We start from the raw sequence: 12,701 nt of genomic DNA on the forward strand, positions 1-12,701 counted from the left end.
AACAGTTACAGGTTTGGTGGGAACAAGGTAGAACAGAGGGAAAACGTAAAACTGGAGAAACAAAATCCAAATTTCCTCCCAATGTTGTACAACCTCCTCTACCTCTGAGTGAAACTTGACAACTATGAATTTAGCAGGGATTCAGCCATCACCATGGTGTTGTCTAAACTACAGAAATTTACCTTAATAAGTATTTGCTCCTCAAACAATTGTAACACACCTTGCATACATACACAAAAGTGCTCCAAAGAGAGTTGCCACCCACCTGGGTTTTATCCGGAGAGTCCAGTCTTTGGTTTTCTGTGTCTGGTTGCCATTTAGGGTTGCCATGTGCCTGGTTTTTAACCAGAAAGTAGCACCCGCACCAAAAGTCTGGTTACCGCAGGGCTAGGGGAGGTGCCACATCACTAACCTATGGCAGCCCCTGCTCATCTAGAGCCATATCCTACTTGCAGGCAGGCCCCTTGAGACAATCCAGCGAGTGATGGGGAAAGAGGAGAGGAGCTAGCAATGGGGATGGGGCTTTGGGAGCAAGAGGCGGAGCCTCAGGGGTTCAGTTACAAGCAATTAGAAAGGTGGCAACCCTAGCTCCAAAGAGTTTTTAGTGGGGCTAAATACCATGTAGATTATGCTTCATCAGGGAATAAAGACTGAGCTGAATTATTTTAGTACTAATTGTTTTAGGGACAATGTAGATATAGACAAGCTGAAACTAGTCCTCACATTACCATCCCACAGTGCACTGATGGCCTTTCAAAGTCTCCCAGAATGCAGTGTTGTTGGGAGCTGTGCCAGCAACTCTGGGATAGGTAATCAGAGAGCTGAACTGGTTTAGGACAGTGCTAGTGTGGGTGTGGAGCTACCCTGCAAGGTTTCAAAGCACAATTTAGCAGGGCTAGTGAGGATGCACTAAGCCATTTGTGCTTAAACCTGTGTGATACAAGTCCCATTAGTTCCGTTACCGGTGTTTCATTTCTGTAGTGCGGATAAGGCCAACAACAGTTCATCGTATTTCTTCACCACTGGATATTCAATCTGAGATACCAATAATTTAGTCAAAAAGGAACGGTGATAAAGAATAGCTGTGATGAAATGATACGGGGATGGCAGATGACCATGGTGAAATGCAATCCTGATGAAAGACCACACAACTGAATAATGTGGCTCCAGGTACGAGGGACCCTGGAGTATAAATTGAGGAGCTGATTCTCATTTACACTCAAGCCCTTTTACTGTGCTCTGACCAACTCAACTTACACCCACTTTAAGGCCTCATTACACTGCCAGAGTGGTAGGAAGGAGTCCTGGTGTACATGAGAATGAGGCCCTGAAGTTTTGGATGTACGGACAATAAAAACTGGGAATTGTATCTGGTTTATGTTCTGCATGATCTTCAGAAAGGAACAATTTACAAATAATTAAATAAATTAAATGCCTCTTTGTTGGGTAACAGACAGAGACGCGATCATTTCCAGCCTCCCTCATCAATGAAAGGAAGAACTGAAATCCCTTGTCAGCCAGCCCCTACAAAAGGGAAGACCTGCTTAGCTGCCTGGGGGAACACTATGAGGTAAGCTTTGCCAGCACTGTGCCTGTGGCCCAGGGAACTAAATTACTACGTGGGCAGAGATGGTTACATACAGTTGCCACACCTGGAGAGTCACATCTGGTCCCCTGTAATGGATAACTGTTAGAAAAAGGTCAGCCAGCATGTGGCTGATGACTTGGGTACCCAGCAGAGATTTAGGCATGGTGCTTTGTTCAATTAGGCTGCCCCATGACTACAGGAGTCTGACCACCCATCCTATGTACTAAGGAAGGTCCTTGATTGGGTGCTGAATGCATATAATAAGAAAATGATAAAAACCTTTTGATCAGATAAAAAATGTTTTAGAGCAGCAATCATATAACATATCAAACAGTGTGATATGAAGTATGATTTTGTATCATGACTAAAATATGATATCCCTTAATGGAAACTTTTGTCCTGTATTTTTCATATATACTTGTCCTGTATTGCCTTGAAAAATAGCAGGTCACCCCATTCTTCAGCTACTCCCTTACCATAGGAAGTGCCATCTCTAACTATATCATTTCCAGACTTAGTGTTTTATTTCATTATTTGGCAGGGCTCTTTCAGAAAATACAAATCACCTTACAACAGGGACACCCACAATTTGCCCAATTGAGGTGGCCACTTGCCAGGACACAAAAGTTCACACCTAAATAGCATGCAATAGAACAGATTACACCCTCCCACCTTTATTAGGGTGGTACAGTTCATGGAGGTTACAGGTTTCAGCATACAGTGCTCCCTCTTGATTAAAGTGAACTCCACTCCACTACATGGAGGTTACTCAGCACCAAGATGAAGCATTGCAAGCTGGGCCCTGGAGTCTCCACACATCTATATAAAAGAGGCAATGGCAAAAAAATCCAACCCTAAATTAACACAAAGTTAAGGACGCTTGGTGGTATATTGTCCCATTTCAGAATACTGAGTTGAGCAAAAACTTAAACTTCTGAAAACCAGGAAATGCACAATTAAGGTGCAACCTTAACTCTGCCCTCTTTCAGCCATGCCCCAAGATGCCCTGTTAATACACAAACCTTTACTCTGCCACCACACAGTTAATGAAATATACAAGCTCATCCCCTCCCAACTACTGTAGTTCTCCCTCCCACTTCACTAGCAGTAAATGCAGCTCCCTGAAGTGTTCATTCTCTGCTATTCAAAATTTCTATTACTCCCCCCCCCCCATAACTCAACTGAGGTGCCTGGAGTGAAGGAAAACTATGTTACAGTGGAATGGTGTTCCTGGCTGTGTTTCAGAATGGTTGGAGGGTGAAGTTTGTGGCAGGGCCAGTGATAGAAATCACAGGCAAGGTTTCTGTTCCAAATGACTGACAGTTTTATGTTTGAGAGAAAGATCCTCTGACCCTGTCCAACAGATGTACCCCATCTCCTAGAAACAATGAAGTGCCAGAGCTTGTAATGTTTCTATGCCATATAATGCACATTTTGCAGTAGGCCATGAACCCTTCAATTTCCCAATTAATATTCTTCTAACCTTATTAATAGATTTTGAATTGCCACTGTAGCAATTAGACACTGAGCCAAATCAGAGAAAACTATCACAGCTCCTGGACTGATGAAGTCCAAATCTGCTCTTATATATTGTATGTGGTGCACACCAGGAATAATGCTCAGATCATTTCAGCCCAGAGTGAATCACCGTACTCTATGATTGATCAAACCTCTAAACTCACCAGTTAGACATTGCAGAGTGGATAAAATACAGGCCCCCAAAACTACACCAATGGAGGCTACCTCTCTCCACCCAAATTAGCCTGTAGTTAGCAATCCCCATGTCACTCATGGTGTACTCCTTGCTCTCCTGAAAACTTTGGGAACCTCATGATCCAAGAATCACCCAGAATCCACATTAGCAACCCTGGCAGTGCACATCTTTCTCTCCCCTCAGCACTCAAGGTACCTGCATTGTCACGCGTATGAAAATCGATAGAGGTCTATAAAATCTTGACTGGTGTGGAGTAAATGAATAAGGAAATGTTATTTGCTCCTTCACTTAACACAAGAACTAGGGATCACGCAATTACATTAATAAGCAGCAGGTTTAAAACAAACAAAAGGAAATATTTCTTCACACAACACACAGTCAATCTGTGGAACTCATTGCCAGGAGTTGTTGTGAAGACAAAAACTATATGAGGTTTCTAAAAAGAACTAGATAAGTTAATGGAAGATAGATCCATCAATGGCTATTAGCCAGGGTAGTCAGGGATGCAACCCCGTGCTCTGGGTGTCCCTAGCCCCATTTTTCCGGAAGCTGGGAATGGGGGACAGGGGAAGGATCACTTGATGATTACCTGTTCTGCTCATTCACTCTGAAGCACCTGGCATTAGCCACTGTCAGAAGACAGGATACTAGGCTAGATAGACCAATGGTCTGACCCAGTATGGCCGTTCTTATGTTCAGTTCCAAACCTCCACCCTGTGTGTCTTTAGAAACACTACATTAATCTGCCCCAAGATCAGGAAGTAGCCACTTGCTTTCCTTCCCCAGCCAGAGGCCAGTAAAATATAGATTTTCTGAAATAACCAATCCAAGGCTTGCCTACCACCCGTCCTCATTTCCCAACCTCTCTGCAGCCACAACCCCTCACCCTGTCCCTGATTCCCCCTCCTCACCCTCAACACACACATACACCCAAAGTCCCCTGTCTCCGGCTCCTCCCCACCTGATAAAACAAAAAAATTGGTTAGACTGGCTGCTGACTATTCTGCTTTGTTCATAGTAAACCTCCACATAAAATAAAAACATGTTGTCTTAGAACAGAGACAACTTGTAGCAAACAACTTATTAAATCTGTATTGCACAGATGTACCAAGAATGTCAGTGGAAGGTGCTCATCAGGGGCAATGGCATCAGCACTTTCCCTCAGACTACCCAGGCAGGCATTAAGTGGCTGCATAGAAACTCTCTCATAATCTTCTACTTTATTGGAGTGGTTTCAAAATTCTCACAGGGTTACTGGTCTAGTCAGTCAGTGAGGCAGGCCAGGCCGGGGAGGAGGGAAGCTGTAGACATGATATATCGTACTTTTAGTAAGGCTTTTGACAGTCACACATGACATTCTCATAAGCAAATTAGGGAACTGTGATCTAGATGTAAGGTCTATCAAGTGGGTGCACAATTGGCTGAAAAAACGTATTCAAAGAATAGTTTGCTGTCAAACTGCGGTCCCACAGGGGTCTGTCCTGGGTTTGGTACTATTAAATATCTTAATTAATTACTTGGACAGTGGAATGGAGAGTATGGTTATAAAATTCGCAGATGACACCAAGCTGGGAGGAGTTGAAACACTTTGGGGGACAGGATTAAAATTATCCTGAGACAAGAATGAACTGTTAGTTGAGGAGGTTTTCTACAAAATACTTGGGAGAAGAGCAACACAAATAGCCACCTCCAGACCTAATCTTTTGAAGCTTGCCCCCAAGGAAGGGACCTTTGAATTACTTATTCCTAGGATCAAAAGGCCCAAATAGCATAAAGGAGTAACTCCCAGATTCACAACTGTTATGAACTTTTGACCACAGAGGGGTTTGAAGGATTGTTCACCAGCCAGAGCCCTTATTGCAGCTGGGGTGATTCCTTGTAAGCTTATTACCATGCATGTAGGTTCTTTCATTGTTTTTAATATGTTTTTTCTGTAATCCTCTTTCCTTAAGAATAAATGCACTTGCTTAGAAAGAGCTGTGTGGTAACAGCTATGGGCAGTTATGCTGTTTGTAGTCTCTGAGGAAGGAAGGCAAAGCAGGCCTGCTGAGACAGTCTGCCTTGCTAAGTAATAACACAGTGCAGCAGGGAACTGTCCAGCCTGGAAAAACCCCAGTTGGCAGGGAGAAGCGAGTCTCCACCCAAGAGAGGTGATGGCTGGGCAGCCGAGATTTTGAGAATAGGTGCTTTTGCTAGACCATGAATGGCAAATACAGATGTAATTGCCCTGAACTGCAATACCCATCACTGAAGGTTTTTAAGAACAAGTTAGACAATATTTGTCAAATATGGTCTAGGTATACTTGGTCCTGCCACAGCATAGAGGGCTGGACTAAATGACCTCTTAAGGTCCCTTCCAGCTCGGTATTTCTATAATTCTGTGTGCACGGTAAATGGGCCCAGGGCCCCCAGATCCTGGCTCACACATGGGGGCAGCAAGAGGATCTCAGACACCACCAGTGGGGCATGGTGTCCCATATCTCAGCTCATATGAGGGAGGCAACAAGGGACCCAGACCCTCACTAGAGGTGTAAGAGCCCCCTAGATCTGGGCACACATCTGGGAGGGGAAATTGTGGGGTTGACAGATGCCCCTGCTCCTATTCTCCCCCCCCGTTCTCCTGCCACTCACCCCCACATCTCCCTTCCCAGTGTTCCTCCACTCCCTCCACCCCCAACTCTTCCCTCACCTGAGCCCCCTCCTCTCTCACCCCTCCCTATTTATGTCCCTTCCATAACCCCACCCACTGACCCCTAATACCTTTCCCCTCCCACCAAGGATTCACGTCTCATTATTTTACTTTGATTACATCCCCTCCAAAATAAAATTGCCACTCATGACTCACAAATTGAAGCAACTTCCAGCCACTCAGTCTCAAAATCTTTTTGTTTTAAGTGGGGGCTTGTGATTAATTTATCCTTCCTTATGATAACTAAAGGGTCAGGTCACAGCCATCAGTTTCAATGAGGTCTGTGCATCCAGTCATTAGTACCTGTCAGTTTAACAGAACAAGGCAGCAGAAGGAAACTGTTTTTGCAGGGCCTGTAACTTGGGAACCCATTGGTCAAATAATCCCAAATTTGGATCACTAATGCTACCCCATGCCCCCATGAGGCACACCAAAATTTCAAAGCAATCCAAGTAACCGTCCAGATTTTAGAGCACTTACAAGAATTGAGCTTTAAAGCATGTAAAATCGTGGGAATGGGAAACCTCTAGCTGTTTTACTGTAGTGGTGCATGCAAACTGCACAAAATGTACATTTTCTTAAACACCATTCTCAGTTTGGGTCTCCCAAAGATTTAGTGGGTGCCATGCACGACCTTGACTGAGACCACTTTGACCCATATCACATCAATAGCTTGATCTATAGCTCTCTGCACAAAAACAACCCACACAGAAGTTTTTGGAAAATGAAATGTGCAGTTAAGCAAGTACTTAAGTCCTTTGCTGAATAAGGATGGACACAAGCATGTGCTTAACTGCATTGCTGAATCAGGCTCTAAACAGCGGGTCACACTTTGATAAGCCTGGCCAATCTCCCTATTACTATCAGGAAGCCCCATCCAACCTACCCTTTGCCCACATACTTAACAAGCAAAGAAAGAGGTTGGCAATGTTAAACACTTCAGTACTTACGCATCTCTTGGCCCTTCCTGAGAGAGATCAAAGACTTGGCGTGGATTCAAGTACCACATGAACATCTGGAGAACCTTAGTGCCCTGTTAGGATAGAAAATGGAAGGAAAAGAAATGAGCGAATGAGCTAATGACTCTTATACGTAATAATATTTATCATTATTAACTTAATCTTCGTAGTACCTTTCATTCATTTGTGCTTTACAGAACAAAAGCAAACAAAAAAAGGAGTATTTACTAGCAAGCCAAAACAAAAGCCATCCATTGTGACAGATGATTGCCCTAGAGAACAATCACGTGACCTACCATCCCACTCTTTCTGTATTTGTAGCCTCTTGGGGCAGGGACTCTCTTTTTATTCTGTGTTTTTACAGTGCCTGGCACAATGGGGTCACGGCCCATGACTCAAGCTCTTAGGTCTTCAGGTAATATGAATAACAACAACAACATATTTCAGAGTAGCATCTGATGAAGTGAGCTGTAGCTCACGAAAGCTTATGCTCAAATAAATTTATTAGTCTCTAAGGTGCCACAAGTCCTCCTTTTCTTTTAGCAGTGACATATGTCCATTGAATTTAGAATGCAGATGTGTTGTGGCTTCAAATTCACAGTAGAGCTAGTTGGAAAAACTGTGATGGAACCATTTTCCATCAGAAAACCCAGTTATGGCAAAATCAAGATGTTTTGTGAAATAGTTCCCAGTTTGCTGAAATTTTGTTTTCGAGAAAAGCATACAAAAAAAAGTTCTGGCAGTGTTGAAACATCCCATTTCAACATTTCCTGAAACAAGCATTTTTATTTTTCATTTAAAAATGATGTTTCATTTCAACATTTTATTTTATATTATAATAGAATATAAATGTTTTAAAAGGTCAAAATCAAAACTAAACAACAAATATTTCAGAATTTTCCTTTGCAGGGAATTTTGAAATTTTTGTAATGACGTGTAAACCCACTGTTTACTTCAGCTCTACTTGCATGACTAAAGTGTTCAGCCTGCTGCTGACAGCTTGATAATGGAGCAATATGCCTAAGCAACTGTGTCATGCTTTGAAACTCAGTTTTCTAGAGCTCCGTTTCCGACATATTTACAGTTCAGGACTATGTGGCTTTCCAACATACAGTACGCGGCCAAGGGATGTTGGGAGATTTCTCTGATTAAACCAAACCAATGGTGGGACAGGAGGATAACTGGCAATTACTCTGGAGAATCGGAGAGCTCCATTTCTGTGGAAAGACTGAGGTTTCCTGAAAGACTCCAAGCCACTATTCTGGTTTCCTCTCAAAGAATCAAAACCTGGGAGGAAGATCACACAGAACAATCCAAACCTCAATTCAGGTGGGAAGAAGATTTACTGGGAAGGGTCCAGTCCTCCATTCTAGGAGTCTGCATCCCAGGTCACATGCAACCCTCCCTTTCTGTGCCTCACCTGAAATCACTTCATGACACATAATTTAAAGGAATTTGTAGAAACTTTCCCACGCGGATCAAGTTGATGCCTTTACCTGATTCCCTCCACTTTTTGGATTGACAAACACCAGCAGTGGTTTCATGAGAAGCGAAGAGATGGGCTTTATCACAAATGGTCGGCCTTTGTTTTCCTGCAAAATCAGAAGTGGTAGAGTACTTTAATTAGAGCTATGCAAAACTAATGCTAAAATCTCTAGTAAAAAAAAAATCACAAAGCATTCTCAATTTTGTTTTTAGATGCTTTTGTGGTCATGAAAGCCACTAGATTAACAATCCCTGTGACCTTTAGTCAGAAAACAGCCATAGCATATAGACGACAAGATTCCCTGTGCACCCCCTCATCACGCCTCAACTATTCAGCCTAGCCTATTCTACCTAGAGAATGAATCTATGCAACCCATCTAAAGATGGGAGGATAGGTCAACCTGGGCTGGCTGATTGATAGACATGCTGGATTTTAACTGGCAGGCTAGAGATAAAAATATCCATTCAGTCCACCGTTCAAATATTAATTAGGACTTACCTCATTGCTTCTTTTGCTGGCTTTTCTTTTAAAGGACGTTCTCTTCTTCCGCCGGGTTGAAGTTTTTAATGAGTTCTATGAAAAAGAAAAAAAAAGGATACATGGAAAGCAAAACAAAAATCAAGTCAGCCCCAGAAGTAGCCTCATTTAAGAAGCTCCTTCATGCATAGTCCACTTGGAGAATGATACAGTGTCTGGCACATGCTTGAAGTTTAGATCACATGCGTCTCATGCTTTACACTTCCACACCACCGTTGATGGAGAAAGCCACACACGGAGACCAGACTGGTGCTTTGAAACTGGAAGCTTTCCCACGCCGTGGGGAGAAAAATCTCAGATACTCCCATAGACTCACATAACACCACATGTTGTACCTGCCAACCCTCCCAATAGGGGTAGGAGACGCCCGTTTTCCCTCCGGGGCTCCAGTCTCCTTCCCAATCAGGCTCGTCTCCTGGTATGGAGACCACCTGCACAAAAATGTAATAAAACATGATAAAATGAGCTATTTTTTCATGTTTAAAAAACAAAACAAAAGCAAAACAAAACAAAACCCCAGTTTGAGCTGTGGTGACCACCCTAACTCAACATAATGCATGCCACCACTGCATATGATGCTGGCAGACAAAGTCAAATCTGGCCTACCATGAAACTAGTGTAATAATCTGATAGAGAACCTTCTCTGAATTTTTAATATTTAAGGGTTTCATTTTTCTAAAACAAAAACAAACAAAAATCTCTGCCACTCTACTGCTGAAAAAATAGTTAAAACAAATAGATATTTTGTAGGACCTACCAAAAAATTCCATCAGCAACAGCAGTTAACTAAAAATACTTGTCTTGCCATGAGTGCAGGGGACTGGACTAGATGACCTCTGAGGTCCCTTCCAGTCCTATGATTCTATGGGGAGAAAAAAAAAACTATTCCCCAGAATGGCGCAAACTTCATTGATGATGGACCACAGAAATGTGCTGATGTGGTCAGGGCCACTTTTCGTTTTTTAATTGCTGCAGTTGTTGAATTAAAATAGCCATATCCCTATAAATTTTCTCCCTATTCATGTAGCGCTGAGTTTCAGATGAGTTGAAAACACTGCAAAAATGGACTTTCCCCACAGTATTTCAGCTTAGTCTATTCAAAACTAGGAAGTACAGTGGGGCAGAAAATTAAAAGAAAAAGTGCAGAACTTCTAACCTCAAGAAGTGAACAAGTTCCATTCTTTTCTTTTCCCCAAAAAGTTCAAGTCAGTCTTATTTTATCCAAATTGATCTAGACATCCCTACTGAGAAAAGTTTCACTGGCCCAGAGACTTGTGAGTGGACACGGCAAAGCTATTCATCAGAATCGGCTGTTTTTACTCAACCTTCGTCTTCAGCCAACAACCCCATTGCATTAAATAGTGTATTTACTGGATTCATTGCTTGATTCCCCAATGACCAGCTCTGGCGTTTCAAACCAGCCAATTTTCCTGTTGCATTTCACCATGCATAAAGGGATCGGCATTCACATCGCACTCCCGGTCAGTACCCACCCAAGCCAGGGAAGATAATGATCCAACCAGAGGACCAAATTTGGTTATGAATCCTGGTCACATGCCACCTGAGGCATGTTGCACCTATGCTAAGAAGCAGGAGACTGGCTCTATAAAAGTGCTCTAAACTTCCCCTAATTTGGTGCATATGAACATGCACAAGAAAGCATCATTTGTTATTAGGCTGCACTGACAGGGGTAGGTGGATGGATCATATATATCCTACTGTTTTTTTCACTCTCAAACAGTGCAATCTGACTGAAGGAGGATATGAAGTTTAAAATCAGTGTAATGAACCAAAAAACATTTCTCCATCTGTAGTAATCACTGTAGAGATTCTTAGATTCATTCTTCAGATCTTCTCCCTGGGAGGATTTTTTCTTGAAACCTTGTCACTGAGCTAGACGCAGTGTGGCCTAGTGGACAGAGCACTGGACTGGAACTCAGGAGATCTGGCCTATATTCCCAGCACTGCCACTGGCCTGCTGGGTGACCTTGGGAAAATCAGTGAAACCCAGAGAGAGAAGGGTTACGTGGAGAGTCACAGTGAGCCTCTGAGGCTAGCGAAATCTGCCAGGAAACACGGGTCCCACGGAGGCAAGGACAGAGCTTTGTACAACGGTGAGCTAAAGAAGTTGTTGCATGTGCCATCTTGTCCATATCAAAGCCTTTCTTCTCCACAGGAAGAGTATGGGTGTTTTGACAAAAACTAAATGCTATTCAGTGAAATTCCACCTACAGTAAAGAACACCTATAAATGGATAGGCCTGTATGTAAGTCCTGGATAGTCTCTAAAAGAGGAAAAAAATCTCCTTGGTGGCAATAATTTTGTCCTTCTTCAAAGATATAAAGCACAGATCATAGTATGTCATGGTCATTGGAAGTGTTCCAAGCCCACTTAGATAGATCTATGGAAGGAGTAGGACAGGGCCCTCCTTGAGTAATGTCAGGTGGTGAACTGACAGTCTTAGGTAGATCCTTTTATCTAGAATGCTTCAGATTTAATTTTCAGAGGTTCTGAGCCTCAGTATCTCCAAATTACTTGAATGGGAGCAGCAGGTGCACAGCACCGATGAAAATCTGACCCTATGATCTTCAGGCAGTTCACAAACTGAAATAAGGTACAGATAACAGTCTCACATCACTGGCTTCAGCCAGCAATAAAGTAAGAAGAGAGAGTAGCCCAGTAGTAGACAGCTTTTGCAAGCTCCTAAGGAAGGTTCCTAAGAGAAAGGAAAAAATCAGATTCACTCACCTTGATCATAAACCCTTTCTCAGCATTGGGACCCAGTTACAATTACTGCCTCTACTTTGTATCCAGAACCTCAGAAGAAGGGCTGGCTCTGTAACTTCATCACCCAGATCCTTCTCATCAACTGCTCCTCTCTCCAACATGCACACACACAGGCACACATAGCAAGTCTGTTTAACAACATTCAGGCTGCCACGTATCAAAATATAAAAAAGGACACTAGCCACTGTAGATACCTGGAGTTGCTAACTGGAACAGGTAATTTATTTGAACTCCAGGAAACCAGACCCAGAGGCACTGAAAATTGTGAGAGACTACAGAAGAGGCTCACACAATGAACATCATGAAGGAGGTATTGAGAATTTGACATCTTTGTAAATGGGTCATTACATACAGGGATACCACCTGTTACAAAATTATCCAAACTGTTCTGAATTTCCTTCATCCTGCAAATAGAAGCTTGCAAGAAGGAAAAACTCCCCATTTTAGAACAGGCAGCAAGTCAACTAGAGCAAACTGACCTTATTCAATTACATCAGGATGTTGCATCACCAAGACACTGCTGGGAGTGAGAAAGAGGTCTATTCTTTATTTAGAGTATTAGGAAGATGATGACCCATGGTCCATATAATGATCATGGAAAAACAATAAAAACAGAAAATAAAACTAGGTGAAGAGTCTCTTCATGAAGCTGTCTTGTTTGCTCAGAAACAACCACCAAAAGGAAGTAAGAGGCATTGCTAGAATCCATTTTAAATTAGTAGAAAATCCAGTCCAGGACTTACCTGTGACCAGTCTGAGTTGTTAATAAGTGGAGCTGAGCAAATAATTTACAGTAAAAATGTTACTAGATATATTTATTATGGTCATGGAACATCTACAAACAGATTTCTGTTTCCACGTATTTATTCATTCATTAAATTTCCTCTAATTTATTTATGAGTTTTTCTTTATTTTCTCCATGGATTGATTGCTGTGAATGT

General features: G+C 42.4%; 1 protein-coding gene across 5 annotated transcripts in view; it reads right to left on the reverse strand.

The window, feature by feature from the left end:
• DGKI (diacylglycerol kinase iota) overlaps positions 1-12,701 on the reverse strand; it is a 280,987-nt gene that overhangs the window by 124,126 nt on the left and 144,160 nt on the right. For 3 of the 5 annotated variants that reach the window (XM_073322075.1, XM_073322092.1, XM_073322112.1), the window contains exons 9-12: positions 9,309-9,404; positions 8,935-9,009; positions 8,447-8,542; positions 6,942-7,024 (exon numbers count right to left, since the gene is read on the reverse strand). In XM_073322075.1, the coding sequence (XP_073178176.1) occupies positions 6,942-7,024; positions 8,447-8,542; positions 8,935-9,009; positions 9,309-9,404 (350 nt within the window). The remainder of the gene's footprint in view (positions 1-6,941; positions 7,025-8,446; positions 8,543-8,934; positions 9,010-9,308; positions 9,405-12,701) is intronic. The other 2 variants (XM_073322101.1, XM_073322083.1) reach the window with 1 other exon arrangement.

The sequence above is a fragment of the Lepidochelys kempii genome, chromosome 1 (genome assembly GCF_965140285.1).
Source record: "Lepidochelys kempii isolate rLepKem1 chromosome 1, rLepKem1.hap1, whole genome shotgun sequence".
In the NCBI taxonomy this organism is placed as follows: Eukaryota; Metazoa; Chordata; order Testudines; family Cheloniidae; genus Lepidochelys; species Lepidochelys kempii.